General features: G+C 44.7%; 1 protein-coding gene across 1 annotated transcript; it reads right to left on the bottom strand.

Annotated features, from left to right (window-relative positions):
• Positions 1-1052: 1052 nt before the first annotated feature.
• plin6 (perilipin 6) lies at positions 1053-14957 on the bottom strand. Its single transcript, XM_005941066.3, has 8 exons — positions 14869-14957; positions 12598-12637; positions 12061-12259; positions 11888-11970; positions 10992-11229; positions 9231-9412; positions 1564-1830; positions 1053-1480 (listed from the first exon to the last, which is right to left on the bottom strand). The coding sequence occupies exons 1-8, from the start codon at positions 14922-14924 to the stop codon at positions 1070-1072; spliced, it is 1476 nt and encodes a 491-aa protein (XP_005941128.1). The 5' UTR covers positions 14925-14957; the 3' UTR covers positions 1053-1069.
• Between the last annotated feature and the right edge of the window lie 2218 nt (positions 14958-17175).

Genomic DNA, 17175 nt, shown 5'->3' with positions numbered 1-17175 from the left:
CGAAGCTTTTATTTGAACTTGTGGCTCAGTCAGAAACACTTTCAGATCATCGTTTACATAAGTGGTTTCATACAGACAAGAGTGACAACCATAAAACCAATGATAACTTCTAAATTATCAAAACTATATTAATTAAAAGAGATTAAATGAGTTTCAGCAAATTTCTGTCCAAATAAAACGGGTCACTTCCTGACAGGTTTGAACGTGAAATATTTCAAAGTGCTCGATATTTTGGACAATTACAACCACCGCTGATCACTTTGACTAGATTCTGCTGCATCTGTCTTTTTTACATAATAAAGTTCAGAACTTGGCGAACATTCGTCTACCCAACAAGTCTTGGTATCAAACCCATCCACACATCTCCAACCAACAACAGAGCCTTCATCACTACTTTGCATCAGTGCTTGATTATCAGGAGCAAAACACAAAATAACATCATAACCAAGCTGCACGTTGACCAAAAAAACAAAACCGCTTTCAGTCACATCTCATCAACTCTGTGACTGGAAAAAGGTTATGAAATGTGGCTAAAGGCTTCTGGCTTCTTCTACAAAGCAAAGCAGATTATGAACAGCATACATTTAACATATTGGAAAGAATTGTGAAATAAATAGAACATTTTCTGCTAAATGTGAAACAGATCTGGGATTATTTGGGACTTTGTGGCTCGACATTAAACCCAATTAAACCTAATGACAGAGTTTTCTCTGGAATTACATTGATGCAGGCTGATACTCTAGATTCATGTGACGGTGTTTTTTGGGAGGCGTCCCACACGAATCGGTCTTGGGCCCTTTTTTATTTCTTCTGTCTTAAAAACCTCCTTTAGGAAACCTCTTGTAGGTTTTGCATGTTGCCGCCTGTCCAAAGCGAGAACGGCGTCAGCGATCAAATGATAATTTGGTGACAGCTTTGCGGCTGAACACGAACGCACAAACCAGCAGCAGCTGAGGCAGGTTCGTCTGATCATCCAGGACTGAGGTGGCCGGCTGTAATCGCTCGGGGGTCGGGGTCAAAGGCCGCGGTCGGTGGGGGATAAGGGTGGGGTCAAACCTCAGCGTGGTGTTTAGGAGTCGGTTGTTTCTGTAGCGTTGGCAGCATTTTCGGAGGAGTTGGGGGTCAGGTACTCGAAGGCCTTCTGGCTCTGGGAGACGAACTGTTTGAGCGGGGCGAGGAGCAGCTCGGCGGCAGATGGCCGTCGAAGGGCGGCGCCTTCGGAAGGGAGGGGCGTGCCCTCCACCTCTGTGGCTTGGGGCTCCTTCAGACTCGAGCGACGACAGCCATTAGTTGGGTCGGGGCTCACAGGACCCCCGGAACCTCGTGCAGCGCGGGAGTACAGGCTCCGGCGGCGGCGAGGACGGCCGTCCATGGCCTTCAGGAAGAGGCTGTTACTGGAGCCGCGACGGGACGAGTTGTCGGATACAAGCTCCTCTTGGTTCAAGAATTCCTCCACCTCCTGAGGAGATGGCTTCTGCAGCTGAAAACAAATGGGGAGTGGAGTTGGAAATCCCGACATGTCTCAGGTGTGTTACAGGTGTGTTGCAGGTGCTTTCTACTCACCATGTTGTAAAGTGGTGTGGTGTTGAACACGAACTGAAGGATGATCTTGGCCACTTCCCTCAGCTCTTGAAGCAGCTCCTGGATTTGGAGGGGTACTCCTCGGACCAGACGAACCACACGCAGCTCTGCCAACATGGTCGCCCGAACTCTGACCGCATTCAGAGAGGCCTCTCTGAGGGCCTCTGCTTGGTACACCAGCGCCACCAGGAGGCCCTGCAGGAATTGCAGCAGGTCACCGGACAACTTGAGGACCCGAAGCAGACCAACCTGCAGGGAACAGGTGCTGTTGTTAGAACATCCATGAATCTTGTGTCTCTTCAGCAGTAAACTTACTCAAATGGTGAATGAACTCGGAAGAATTCGACTTTTTCACTCCTCTAGCTGCTTTGTTCTTCAGCTTCTGTCTTTTCACCTCCTTTAACTTTTCTGTCACATAAACCAGAATTCCTTACAGCTGTTTTACAGTAAACACATACATGTATCTGTTAGTAGCCTAAACATGACCCATCATGGACAGGTGCAATGGACCTATGCATGGCTAACACATTCAACAATTCTGAGACCAGGAGGAGACACAAACCCAACCTCATGGGGTCATAAGCTACTCCCAGTCCCAGTTCCAAGCCTGGATCAATGAGAAGGTGGATCAAACATGCAACACCATCTGGGAACAGATCACAGAACCCGAGGATCTCCAGGATTTAGTTTTTGGTGTTATTATGAAGAAAGTTCGCAAACAGCTTGATTGAGTTCCTTTACCCCGGTGATGAATTCTGATCTGTGTAGTGAAATACTGTGTTACTGTTCAGTGGGGCCTCTCTGCACTTTCCTTAAATCTGTAATAAGTGAGTGCCATACCCGAACTGGGACACTCGTGTCCTTTCGTTGGCATAAACTCTCCGTAAACCTCTCGGAGTTTACGGAGACAGCAAATTTTCTGGGACACAACGGGGGAGAAAAATTGGACCGGCACCAGCTGGAAGCAGAGCGACACGTGAGGACACAGAAAGCAACGCGTGAGGAGGGATTGCTCAGGAACAAAGACGGCAGGAACAGCAGGAATGAGATCAGGGCCCGTCTGTCACACGTCCCCAAATGTAATCAGTGATGCATTTATTTTGTGGAGGAAAAGCACTGAATTAACTACACTCACATGTGAAAGGACTCCAGTTTGTGCTGGTATTTAGAAGAACCACGCCTCCAGCTGAATACTTCTTTTGAAGACTATAAACGAATAAAAAATATCTTGTTTCAGGATCACAGTGACAAAAAGACGCAGGGAAGATAATCTGGTCCATAAGCAACAGCTTCAAACCTGGAATTTGGGCTCTTAGATGATAAAAACATCCATTCATTTATTTCGCCTGCCTGTAAACTCGTGGCAACACTGCATTATGTGGATGAAAGTTCAGTAATAAGAGGAATTATGTTTGTTTGCCTCACTCCAGAAAGGCTCACAGCAACAATCTGCATCACTTACTTAAAAGGAAAAGGATCAAAGTGTAATTATACATCAGGACACTGATTGTTTCCTGTCCGACGTTCACTCCGCACTGTCTAGATTTCCCCCTACCTGCAGTAGCCGCACACACAGACAACCTTCCATCCCATCATCCTTTATGTGAAACATCATTTCCTTTCTCATTTTTCTTACTTCCCTCGCCACCTTCTCTTTTATACTTGCTGCTTTCCTTCTGCGCTCCCTTTTCCTCTTCCTTGCCTCGTCTGCATTTACTTCGTCTCTGCAGGTTAAACACTCAGGGCTCACCGAGAGACAAAACTCTGTCTAATTTAGATTTGGGCCAATGTAATTGCATATAACATACATACAACACAAACTGCAGATAAGTTTGGATGCTGTGTAAAATGTAAACAAAGAATGAATGCAATAATTTGCACATCTCATAAACTCATATTCGAACTGAGATACTTTACTATTTCATGAAAAGTATTTGCAGCAAAAAAGTTGGGAGAAAAGCAAGTGGTGCTAAAAATAAACAGCAGGAGGAACATTTTGGAATTTATGCTTCCAGTCTTTGGTCCTGTTTATTGGAGTGACAGCTGACTGAGCATCAGCCGACCAATCAGAGACAAGCCAGGATGCGTAACGAGATATTTACGCAGAGATTGTTGTTTTTCTCTCCGAATACAAAATGTTCTCAGGTCTGTCCTGGGAAATTTGGGCTTCGGGTATTTGGGTCAAACTGAGACAGCGGGCCGTGACCTTCTGTGCTGCTGACAAACAGCCACTTGAACACGTGAGCGCACAGCGACAGGCTAATGAGGCGGCTGATTGCTGCTGACACAACAACATGTTGACCAGCTCACCTGCAGAGACACGTCCTCATTAGTCTGAATGAAACAGGACGGCTGCGCCCACAGCCGAGCCTCAGAAATGTGACCAGCCTGTGCTTATAAGTCACACTGTGGAGGAGATGAGAGGCTTTTGCAGGGTCACTGCGACGTGCCTTTCACAGCACGGCCAGATACCAGCAAGAAGAAACAAACTGCTCACTGGTGAAGTAAAAACACCACAGAAGCCTTTCATGTTTCACAGGGGAAAGGATAGAGTTCAGTGTTTCCTCACACCAAAGATGCTTTTGATAAAAGACTCATTAAAACTCAAAGAGCTGAAACATTTTAGGGCATCCAACTCGTTTTATCGCTCCTCACTACTTCTACTGCATGCGGGGAATCACGATGCTTCAGTTCAGAAGGCTGCACCAAAACTGTGAAGGCCTTTGCTTTCCCGTGGTGCTGCACGCAGTAATGGTGCTATCAAAGCAGCAACACGTGGAGCTTCAGCAGCAGGTCTAATTCAATCAGTTTGATTTTATAAAACCAAATCACAACAACAGACGCCTCAAGGCGTTTTATACGGTAAGATAGAGACCTACAAAAACACTGGACGCAGTCAGTGTTTGGCTCAGTGATCGGGACGACGTAATGCACAAACACAATCTAGACAAACATTGTCACGTTTCTGCCTTTCATTCAAATAACTTCACAATCCTCTGTGTGCATCTTTACATACACACACGTCGGGTATTCATATCATTTTGGTCCCCACAAAGATTCAATTTATTTTTATTTATACAGCGCCAAATTACAACAAAAGTCACCTCAGGGTGCTTTATAATGTCAGGCAGACCCTACAATACTACATACAGAGACAAACCCAACAATCATATGACCCCCTATGAGCAGCACTTTGCTGACAGTGGGAAGGAAAAACTCCCTTTTAACAGGAAGAAAGAACCAGGCTCAGGGAGGGGCGGGGCCATCTGCTGTGATTGGTTGGGGTGAGAGAAGGAAGACAGGATAAAGACATGCTGTGGAAGAGAGACAGAGATTAATAACAGATATGATTCAGTGCAGAGAGGTCTGTTAATACATAGTGAGTGAAGAAGAAAAACTCAATGCATCATGGGAATCCCCCGGCAGCCTACACCTACTGCAGCACAACTAAGGGAGGATTCAGGGTCACCTGGTCCAGCCCTAACTATATGCTTTAGCAAAAAGGAAAGTTTGAAGCCTGATCTTGAAAGTAGAAGATATGAATATCAAGATGTGTTTTGAGTGCGAATTATCATTTGCATTAAAGATAAAATTGCATTAATGGTTTAGGAATGATCTAAACTCCTGAGTTTAAAGGCACTTAAACAATTGACTGACAGGCAGTTGAAGTGAAGGTGGCCATTATTACCATGAAAAACCAAAATTAAACCAAAATAAGAACAGCAAAAATCCACAATCTGCTTAAAAAGTCTCAAAAAGAAGGACTCCACCAACGGGATCAGCAACACTGAAAGGTCTGAAACACACAGGAGACAAATCGTGGTGCAGACGTCTTTCCTTGTTTAAGAAAACCTCCGCACAACATGTGAGCGAGTGAAGAACGCCGATGATGAGGTCTGAATCAGGACATGAGTGGAAATACAGAGTTTACGATAGACTGCGCTCCACTGAAGAACAAGAAGGACAGACCCGACTTAGGAAAACTTGGATTAGCCAGAAAAAAAGCCGGCACAGAAACCAAGATGAAGTTGGAGCTGAACGATGGGAAAAGCAGAAGCAGAGAAAGAGCTCATGAGCTGAAGCAGACACCAGCAGGGTGATGGCGTGGGCATGCATGGCAGCAGGTGAAAGCGCCTCACAGTTTAGACTGACTAGTATTAAAGTAGTTAAACCAGTCCTTAAAATTAAAGTTAGTCTGTCCAGTTATTGTACATAAAAATGAATGAAAGTCCAGAACAATTCATGACAAATTTGAAACTCCTTGAAGTGACGCTGACAGTCTGCACTTGTGATTTAAACTGTCCTGTAGAGGCAACGCTACAAAAGCTGCTACTGTACAAACACTGGTGTAGTGTAATGAGTGTGTCTCAGTGAGAGCGTAAAGTAACAGGTTGCATCTGTGAAATACAGTTAAAATCACCCACAGATAAACTTCTCAGTGTGCACTTTGAGGGCAGAGGCTGGATATCATGATGTAGATCTGTGTCGCTCTGCATGTCGCTCAGCATGTTTTAAACAAGCTGAGGCCGTGAGTCAGACCACACTCGGCCGTTATCGCCCCATCAGCTCAGACGCTCCACGCGGCACGTAGGCAGCGAGCTCCGCTTAGATTACAGCCGTCTGCTGAGGAAGCACATCCATTTATCTTTAATGGAGCTCATTTTCCCGAAGGCAGGAGACTCCCATCTGTGTGCCATCAATCCATCCCTCGCTATTCAGAGAACACTTGTGTTTTCTTTAACAGCAGGACATCTAAACTGACGCTGATATTTATTTTCTGTTCTCATCCACACCCTAAAAAACATTTACACGTGAGGCCCGGAGGCCAAAGTCAAAGTGACCTCGGAGATGTCTTTATGAGCCGTTTCCTGTTGTCATTACAGCGCCGTGAATACAGGTGTGCCTGCAACACCTGCACCAAGCAGGCTGGAGCTTCCTCCCATTGCTTTCATTCATGTTTTAGTGTCGAGTCACGTTTTCTTTCTTTGGATTCTTCTCGTTTAAAATTCTTCTCAATTTATCTGCTCACATAACAACGCTAATCTGTACTCGATCAAACTGAGTCTGATGTGTGTGTGTGTCCAGTCACGTAGCTGCCGCCAACACACACACACACACTTTGGCGCTCCCAGGTGTAATGAGCACACATGTAGGTGTCTGAGAAACATCCTGCAGCTCTTATCCTGTCTGATGTTTCATATTTCAGTTTGTAGGGCTGTTGTTCAGGTTTTCTATGTGCTCAGTTTTAGGACTTTCTGGACAAACTGGCCAAAATGTTCCAAGATTCTTAAGTTGGAACATTTCTGACTTGTCAGGCGTGCATGAGGTGTTTTTTAATGTCTTACGTCCCATTTTAAGTGCAGTTTCATCCCATAGCTTCTGGGATGGTTTCATTGGTTTGCACAGTCACTTCTGAATCATGTTTCTTCAGGTTTATTAGATATTTTATGTTGAATTGGATAAAAAGAAAAGAAAGACACTTTGAACAGGTTGGACTTTTGTATCGGAAACTTCGCGTGTCGACCTCTGAACCCTCAGACAGACCTGTGTGTTGGGCTAATTTGCTTTCATTTTTAAACTGGTCCTCACAGAGCCAGATAAACGAGACCACTCGTCTTACAGCAGCTGCTTCACGTCTCCTCGTTTGTTTGTTCTGGACGGCAGAAGATTTCTATCATGGTGAAAATGACAGAAACGTTTGTTTTAGGGAAGAGCTTGCTGCCGCCGCCTCTCAGCGATAAACGCTGGTCCCAGTCTGAGAGTCATAAAAGCTGCTGGGAGGAGAAACGTGGGGGTTTTAGGATAAACTGAGGAGGACGAGTCAAAGGTGAACGCTACTAAAAATAACACAGAAAACTAAAAGCTTTAACCTCCTAGGACCTGGCGTCCAAATATGTTGACATCACATTTTGGGTTATTTAGACCAAAATACTCAATTTTGCTCTACAAGGGCCTGATACCCACTTACGAGGACATTATATGCTACTCTTCTATCAAAATTTAAAACGAATATCCTCATATATGGCTCTTATTTTTGTTAGAAACAAAAATTAGGCAAAAAAAAAATCTGCTAATTCTTTGTTTTTACATTCATCAGGACCCAATCAGCCCAAATATCAAAGAGAAATTAAAAATGCTGCTGTGGAAGAGTTCGGGTCTTAGGAGGCTAAATAACTGAAACTAACATTAACAACAAAACGAGAACACACTGGACTCAAATTATCTCAGGACACAGAAACGTGCAGTTTAGTTTGGCCCACGTGGACATATTTCCTCATGTGCTCGTCATAATTATGAGGACTTTTGTTTGTATTTTTAAAGTGTGACTGTCACAGTCAGTTCCTCACATTCAAACATAAAGACAGGTTTAAAGTAAAAACCTGGAAAGTGTGACTGACAGATACTTATCATCATCATCATTAGAAAAGGTTTAAACGTTTTAATTCCTCTGGTGACATCAGCCCCAGGGTCCTGAAGTCCTGTTTTTTGACCTTGTGATGTGTTTTTTCATCATCGCCTTCGTGGTGTTTTAAATCGATGGGACCATCAAACTTCGAGGTTGTTGGCTGTTGTTGTTGTTCGATAATCCTCCTTTGTGAGTCTTAAAATACGCAATGTTTACAAAACTGTCTAAAACTTTTATTCAGTATCATGTGAAACACGCGACCGAGCCCAGAGAAGCTAGGAGATCATAGATATCGCCCCCTGCTGGTCATAAGTCAGAAGACAGGACCTGGAAGCTACGTCCAAGTTGTTATACTTTTATCCCAACTCTTGAGGCGATCGTGGCTCAATCAAGAGTTGGGAGTTCGTCTTGTAATCGGAAGGTTGCCGGTTCGAGCCCCGGCTTGGACAGTCTCGGTCGTTGTGTCCTTGGGCAAGACACTTCACCCGTCGCCTACTGGTGGTGGCCAGAGGGGCCGATGGCGCGATATGGCAGCCTCACTTCTGTCAGTGCGCCCCAGGGCAGCTGTGCCTCCACCAGTGTGTGAATGTGAGAGTGAATGAATAGTGGTGTTGTAAAGCGCTTTGGGGTCCTTAGGGACTAGTAAGGCGCTATACAAATACAGGCCATTTATCATTTATCTGCAGCCCAAACTCAGCTGGGGGATTGATTTTATCAATCAAATTACTGGATATGATTCAGATTAGATGGAATGAATCCTGCACTATAAGGTCCAGATGTGCCCCAGCTGGGCAGTGTAGTAGTGTGCCCATAGAAGCCCCTTTCTGAGGCCCCAAAGGACAAAGTTGCGGTGAGCACAGCCACTCAGGTCAGTGTGGGATAAGTGTGGGTTTTTTCTGCCCACACAGGCCCACAGTTCACCCACAGCTACCAAAGTGGGTCCACACGAGGATGTCTGCTGGGTATGTGAAAGAATTTCTAAGAACTCACGCTCTCTGGACTTCCCATTTCGTTGGGGGAACTGTTGAGATCCTCCAACATGTTTAGATGTAGTTTAGTTTAGATTTGGTTCCTCTTTTAGGTTTATGTGGATTAGATCCCAGGTCTTCCGGACCTTAAAATGAATCTCGTTTCTTCTCTCACTGGCATTCAGGTCGCCTAAACAAACCCCACAACTCTGTCGTGTTTCCTTTCACGTTAAACATCACACACCGAGTTCTGCGGGAGTTTGGTTTGCTCTCACCTTGTCGGCAGCGTCTCCCATCGCCCTGACGGCTCTCTGCAGCTGCTCTCTGATCTTCATCAGGCGGTGATAAAGCTGCAGGCTGAGAGTCAGCAGGAGGCTGCGGACCCTCGTCCACATACTGGGCTCATCGCCATCGTCTTCACTCTCGTACTGCTGCACCCTCAGCTCCCATTCCTGACCTGATGGACGGCAGAGACGTTCAGAGGCAGAAGGCTTTGCATTCATAAAGATAGGTTACAGCAAGCAGCCATCAAAAGTAACGTTTGTAGAACTCGTGCTGAACTGGAGTCTGGGCAGAACGTGCATTTCACATGACATTAAAGCATGTTCAGAAACTTCATGTCTGGTCTCATTTCCTGGTGTGGCCCTTGCATTTGACGCCCCTGACCTACAATAAGAAGATTTTAAAAACGCTTTCGGTGACACAGCTCAAATGTCCTCGCTGTTTTAAAATTCCAACCAGGCCTCACATAGATATAAAGACAAACGGTAAACACACTCAGTCTAGAAATTTCCTCAGAGTTTCACATGAAGTGAGGTTTTGATCCTGTCACCTTCAGTGTTATTGGCGTCAACATGTGACACCGAGGACTCTGCTCTCTGATTGGTTCGTTGGCTATTATCAGCATAAAGAGCTGAAGTCGCCAGCAGCAGTTTGGGGAGTCAGCAGAGCTTCGGCTCCCTCTGCTGGTTGAATTCTGCAGAAAAATATCCCACACGCACACACAGGCTGTATCCCAATTCAGGGTCTGCAGCCTCAACGATCCTCAAGGGCCGCGTGCTCAAAGACCGCTGAGGCCGGAAGTGCGAGGCTTGTGAAATGGGGCGGTCTAGCCTCCGTTGCGCTGCCCAGGTTGCCTAGCAACCATGATACTAACAGCTGGAAACGTGTCATACAGCTGTGTTTGACAGAAATGAAGGAGAAAATCTTTTGTTCATGTGTTTGTTTCTACATGAGCTTTGATCATTCTCTGTCAGATTAAGCTCAGCTATTGAACGGCGCATATTTTAAGGCTTTAAAACCAAGTTAGTACAAACGTCACTAACGTCACATAACTTTGCCGACATGTGGCCAACAGTCATGTTTTAATGTTCTTCGTTATTAAACATTTGCACATAAATAAGTGACATCATATTCAGTACTTACTTTTCACAGTTTACTCTTCGGCCGCTCCGCTCCTGCCGTCTGCGGCAGAATTCTCCACACCGACTGCCGCGCTATGAATTGTGGGATATATGGGACCACGAAGTCTACACTGCCACAGCCTTAAAATTCAGGGAAATGGAGGACGCATTTGAGGGCCGCATTTCGAGCAGCCTTTGAATTGGGACAGCCTTCGGCGCGCCGCTGTGACGTAATCGGCCTTGAAATGCGGCCTTTAAGGCTGCAGACCCTGAATTGGGACACAGCCACAGTGTCAAGTACTCCTATCTTGTGCAGACATCTAATCGACATAACGCTTTCCCAGCCCCTGACCTTAACCATGACCCTGACTCTAAAACCATATTTTGAGTCTCAAAAATGCCTTCAAACTTGTGGGGATTTTGCCCCACAAAGATATGTACTCACACTCACACACACGTTTTCCACAGAAAAAAGTTGATTCTCGATAATCTCGTCTGAAATATGAGCTGCAGGGATGCATTTCTGTGTGATAACACGATAACTACAGGTGAGGCAACATTAACTTAAATCTCTCAGACTTACAGAAAAATAGCTGTTTTGCCAAAGAGCACTACAACCCTCCTCATACTCACGCAGTGTGGGTGGGAGGGGCAGGTAGTAGGCGGTGGCGTCCTCCACGCGACTCAGCACGTCATCGAGTCCCGACATGGCGGCCTGGCCCACCTGAGTGTTCTTCAGCTGCTGCACAGCCACCCGGCCTACGTCGGCCAGACGCTCCACCTGATCCAGAGCTGCGTCCAGGCCGTCCACCACCCACAGCTGCACGTCATCCAGGGTCAGGAAGAAGGCGTCCTTCAGGTGAGTCATAACCTGATCAGAGGCAGGCATTTACAGCGATTTAAAGTCCCTGTAACATCAGGCAGCAGCCTTCCCTGACATTGTAAACGGTTTTTAAGAGTCGTCTTTGCACATTAAGCCTTTAACAGGCTCAGAGACACTGCAAATGTTGGAGGAGATCAAACTGATACGAACCACCTGGGGGCAGCTGAAGCACGTGAGACACTTTACAATTATCTACAGTCCTGTTTGGGCCTGCCTGATGAATCTCTTTGAGCTCCAGGTTTGGTTTCCACCACCTCCTCAGAGCAGCTCTCTGTGTGTCGGCTGCTGAGCAGGAAGTGCCCAGAGGCTTTCTCCAGGTGATTTCTGCCCCCAGGTGTCCTGTTCTAGACAAACACCTGAAACTACAACTGAATCCTTTGAGTGATGTCTGAAGGACTTTAAGCTGGATGGAAAAACTACATTTATTACTTTAATTTTACATAAAGGTGACGATTTTAAATGATCCGTGTATAGCCTTTTAAAACAATGCTGAGCCTTTCTTCCGTTGGATCCTGTTGTTTCGACAGCCTGGCTGCTCGCTCGTACTCTAGTGCAGAAATTTACCGTTACCTTAACTGGCAGCGGTGCAAAGAAAAGTTTGTGACATGACCACAACAGAAACATCACATCTGTAGCAGGTACTGACCTCGTCTGTTGACTGGTTCAGGATCGGATAGGTTTTCTCCAGGTGATCAAGACCAACGAGCGCAAAACTGTTGGCAGCATCGACTGTGGAGAACAAGACAAACACGATTCAGAGGCAGCGAAACTGTGATCAGGTGAGATGAAGCTAACGGTGCCAGCAGTGCTGTCACGTACTCTGTGGCTCCAAACTCTGCAGGAGGGGCGTGGCTCGTCTCATGGCCTCTTGGGAAAAGCTGCGAACTCCGACCTCGGCCATTCCTCCCATCAGACCCAGCAGACGGTTGCGAGCTTTGACCCCCGAGTACATCGAAGTCACCATCTGTAACGCTGAGCGAACCAGAGGCAGATGGGAAGCTCTCAGGACGGCATTGGTCTGAAACACGAGGAGGAAAACCGTTACACCTCATCAGAACTACAATGGGGTTTTTTAAAGCTGGAACTGGGAATACTGGAATATTTGGGCATTCGAGCTAAAGCTCCCTCAGGTTATGCAGCAGGACAATGATCCGAGCCCACCTCCACCTCACAAATACTTTTTCACATACTTATATATCGATACAAACACAGATCACGTTGTTCTTTTATTCCCATTCATTCTGTATTTCATCATTTGTTGCTCATGCTTCCACAGATCGAATCCCTTCCTCCTCTTCTGTGGAGGAGCTGGAGAAACGTTTGGGCGAAGCCTAAGTATGTTCGCTCTTAGCTCACCTCATGATCTGGATGAGATGACATTTCTCTTTCGCCAAATCTGAGAAAAAACAAACAGAGGTCACAGATCAGACTCGCCTCCACGACCTTCACATCAGCATGAGGCAGTCAGCTGCCGAGCCTCCACAAAGCTCACGACTGTTCGACCAAAGCCAGCATGAAAATCGTCTTTTCTCCGCTCCAGCCGCCGAGCACACAGCGGCTCAGACGCAGCACAAAAGCCTTTCTTTAAAACGAGAGCGCAGAGAAACGGCGTGAAGACTTTACAGGGAGAAAATGATCTTGAGTTTGCATCATCTGAGTTTCAGCTTTACAAGTCGTCTCTGTGGAAAATGGAAAGCACCTTCAATAAGTCACCTAAAAGCATCACGAGGAAAACTATTGCACCAAGATCAACGTTCTGTATTTCAGACACTTAATCAGTATTTTGCAGTTTTCTGCATGAAGGAACTTTTTTTTGACTTTTTCTTTATTTGTTTGTTGTTTTTGATTTTCAGCAACGTCTATTTAAACTACTCAACATGGATGAAGTGGAAATAATCCCACAATTCAGACTGGGATCATTTGAAATCATCCATCCATATTCTGCCGAACTCTCTTCCAAGGAAACTCATTTGTATCCATGACCTCATCCTTTGGTCGCTACCCAGAGCTTGTGACCATCGGTGAGGGTGGGGATGTAGACTGAGCAGTAAATTGGCAGCTTCGCAACGTTAAAGTTAAGCAGTGACCACAGGTATTAGTTGGGTTACATGCATAGCTGGACTGGCTGGATGAATGAGTTGAAGGGAAGTTATGAGCTGTTTCTGAGAGACAAATAACACCAGGATCCTTTTTTAGGTAGCTGACAGCTGGTAACTGTGCAGGGGCGGGTCTAGCAAAGTGTTGCCAGGGGGGCAGGTAGGGCATTAACAGGGAGAGGGGGGCACAAAGAAATACTTTTCTTTCTTATTCTCATTTAAAATGTCTCGCTTTAATAAATAATTATCTGAATCTTACAACAAACATTTTCATCTGATGTAAAATGTATAGAAATCCATTATTGTACATAGTAATTTTTTTAGGGTCCCATCATAATTTCTTCAGAAGTAGCAAAGGTAGTTACTGTTATCTGCAATAAACTTTGAATGAAGAAGTTTGTTGTCCTCCGCACCGCTCAGGTTACGCTGGGCAATAAGATTCTTACTTCACTACAAAGAAATAAGTAAAATAGAATAATTAAATTAAAGAAAAGAAATGAACAATACGCAGAAAATAAATAAATTAAAGGATTTACAGCGTACAGAAGTGTAGAGCGGGGTCACAACATAAACTTGGTTCTTATGCAACGGTAAAACATCCAGAACACACGAGTGTTATTACACAAAAATGTGTTACTGTATAGGCAAAGAAAAGTGGCTGAATATTACACACACACACACACACACACACACACACACACACACACACACACACACACACACAGTGACGTAATGCTTTCCCCAAACATAACCTAATTGTAACTCTGACACTAAAACCACATTTTGAGTGTAAAAATGCCGTCCAGGATTCTGGTCCCCTCAAGTCAATTATTAGTTTTTGGTCCCCACAAAGATATGAATACATGCTCAAACACAATAAAAATTTTATTTCCAAATGATTTAAAAAATTGTCATTTTGTTAACATGAAACATTTTCTTTAACCATGCACTTACTTTTTCTCTAAACACTACTAATACTACTAATTTGCCAGGGAGCAAACCACCAACCGTCTGACAGGTGGAAAGTAACCCAGTCAGTTTTGAAGATTAACAAAGGCTAACACTGAGCAGTGCTGGTTTTCTAACACTGGAATATTTCTAACATTTTGAGTTATTTTCCAGTGTTAGAAAATCAGCACTGCTCAGTGTTAGCCTTTGTTAATCTTCAAAACTGACTAGGTTACTTTTAAACATATAACACTGTCAAAAGTGTTAATTTAACACTCAACAGTGTTGTATTTAACACTCAGAGGAGTGGACCCATATAGACACTCTCCAGTGTTAATTTAACACTGGAGATTTTGCTGTGTGTGAGAACAGAACAGGTAATAAATGGAGAATTCAAAGCCAACACATAAAAAACAGCATTTAAAGCTGCTGTTTCCCACAGATGAGAAAGGAAACTTCACACAGAGTCCTGAGCTGATCGTCCCAAACTCAGGAAGAGCTTCTGGTGCCTGCAAGCATCAGGTTTTACAAGGCGCCAGAGTTTCTGTTTTAACTCTAACACAGACACACAGGAGAGTCTTACCCCATTAGAGGACTGTTGATGAAGCAGCTGAGCAGAGTCACGATGACAAAAATCATGAAGACACTCTGACTTTATAATCTGTAGATAAAGAGTGCTCCTGGGATTTGAGGTTAATAAACAGCGACCAGATTGGCTGGAGCGTGGTGTGATGTCACTGAGGTTTTAGACTTTAATGGGGAAATTGAATGATTGCCCTGCTGTACATGTCTCTGACTAATCAATTACCTCTGAATCAAAAGGGTCATTCAGGGGGAAAGTACAGGAAACTGAGAGCCGAGGGAAACGCAACACAAAATATAAATACTGTAAATCCAGCTGATAGTCACAACGCTCCACCGGAAAATATCAGCAGAAATATCCATAAGCTGACGAAACTATAAACCAACAGCTGATCGAAGCCTTTCAAACAGACGTAAAGTTAAAGACATTAAACTCTTTCTGCAGCGCCCTCTGGTGTGTGGTCTGTGTTTAGACTTCCTCTAAAACTAAGGCCTTTTTTAAAACATCTAAAATGCAAAATGTTAGTGGAGGACGGGCAGAGCGGCGCTTGCACAGCCACGTCTGCGTTCTGATGTACTGGAGCCACGAGCTGAACGCAGAGGAGAGAAGTATTGATCTGATCAGGCTAGGATCGATCCGATACTGTCCAGGTTAGCTGTGTTGCAGGCAGGATGAGGACTCGAACAAAAGCTTGAACAGTAAGAGGCCGCTTTATTGGCTGTGGCAAAAACTCTAAAATTACAAACAGGGAAAACACAAAACTTTCAAGTGGAACCGCAGAACTCAAAATGAACAATAAGGCGATGACACACAGCCCTGAGAGGCAACAACGGACAGAGGAAAACACAAGGCTGAAATACACAAGGAAGTAATGAGGGAACGAGACACAGGAGCGGGCTTACAGGTGGGGGTGTGGCCACTTTGAAACAGGAAGCTGTAACTGATCAGGCTTACAGGTGGGGGTGTGGCCACTTTGAAACAGGAAGCTGTAACTGATCAGGCTTACAGGTGTGGGTGTGGCCACTTTGAAACAGGAAGCTGTAACTGATCAGGTTTACAGGTGGGGGTGTGGCCACTTTGAAACAGGAAGCTGTAACTGATCAGGCTTGCAGGTGGGGGTGTGGCCACTTTGAAACAGGAAGCTGCAAGGTAAGGAGTGACTGACTGGCTTCTTCTTGACTGATTTAAAAAAAATGATATTATCAAATCAGTACTAGGCTTGTTGGTCCCGCTGGTTACCGAAGCTTGTTATGAATCCTGGAGTGTTTCACCATGGCCAGCTTGGTGTTTTGAATCTGCCTTCATCAGCTAATGTCTCCCAGTGTTTTGCTCAGGTTTGGTGTTCACGCATCGATCGTGACCGTGTTCCTGTAACTGTGAGGCGTACGTGACACAACCGATATTTCTGTCACTTGATACATAGCAGTGATATTTTGTAATCTACCCTACAAATTGTTGTAGCTGCATGACTCAATTCAGGAACTTCAAATAAGATACAAGTCTGAAAACATAAAAACAAGAATACACTGGCTCACTGTTAATGTAAAATGTAAAAGTAATGAGGTCATGCTTCAACACGATCAGCAAACATCAGCAGCAGCCTGCCGGAGACTCTACAAAACCACAGAAAGAATATTATGTAAAAGCTTTTCACTTTTTTTTTTTGTTAGCAGGTTAATCGTTTATATCTGCGTCATTACAGGCGTTTCGCTCTCCGTGGACCACGTCAGTGTCTTCTTGGGTAAATGCAGTCAGAGTATGCTCAGAGAGAGGCGGGATGAAGGAACCAGTGTCAGAGTTTCTGAGAAACGTTCATGTGACAGGGATCATCAAAGGTCAGATGACACTGGCTCTGGTGATTTCTAAGAAAGACATCTTCTCAATCTTTAAATGATGTGAAAATCTGGTGACATGCTGCATTTTTCTCTTATTAAAACGTCCGGTGCACACTTACTGATACAGCTCCTCACTTTAATAAAACTCCTTCAAATAAAGTTAATGGTTAAAATGGCTTACACACTACTAATATCAAAACTGCGTCATTCACAGTGAAAAAATGTATTTAAACTTATTAGAGGCATAGAGTGATGTCATTGTGACAATCCAATTAAATCTGGCTTCCATCCAATGAGGTCGACACATCAAAGACTGACAAAAAACCCTGTAACTTAGAAACTATGACCCTTACAAGTGAGGTGTGTACTGCCAGCATATAGAAAGTACCACGTAAAGATTTAGATATGCTAGAATGATCTGCAGGTTGACGTGATAACAGAGGTGTGGACTCGAGTCACATGACTTGGACTC

This window comes from Haplochromis burtoni, unplaced genomic scaffold, assembly GCF_018398535.1.
Source record: "Haplochromis burtoni strain Fernald_Lab_line unplaced genomic scaffold, NCSU_Asbu1 Contig_295, whole genome shotgun sequence".
In the NCBI taxonomy this organism is placed as follows: Eukaryota; Metazoa; Chordata; class Actinopteri; order Cichliformes; family Cichlidae; genus Haplochromis; species Haplochromis burtoni.
The sequence above is the reverse complement of the archived record's forward strand: the minus strand, read 5'-3'. Positions and strand labels throughout refer to the sequence as shown.

Coding starts and splice junctions, on each gene's coding strand:
- plin6 (XM_005941066.3), bottom strand. CDS start 14,924: ATGATTTTTGTCATCGTGACTCTGCTCAGCTGCTTCATCAACAGTCCT. Junction 12,260..12,597: donor CATCTCATCCAGATCATGAG/GTGAGCTAAGAG, acceptor CTCGTGTTTCAG/ACCAATGCCGTCCTGAGAGC. Junction 1,831..9,230: donor TGGGAGACGCTGCCGACAAG/GTGAGAGCAAAC, acceptor TGTTCCCTGCAG/GTTGGTCTGCTTCGGGTCCT.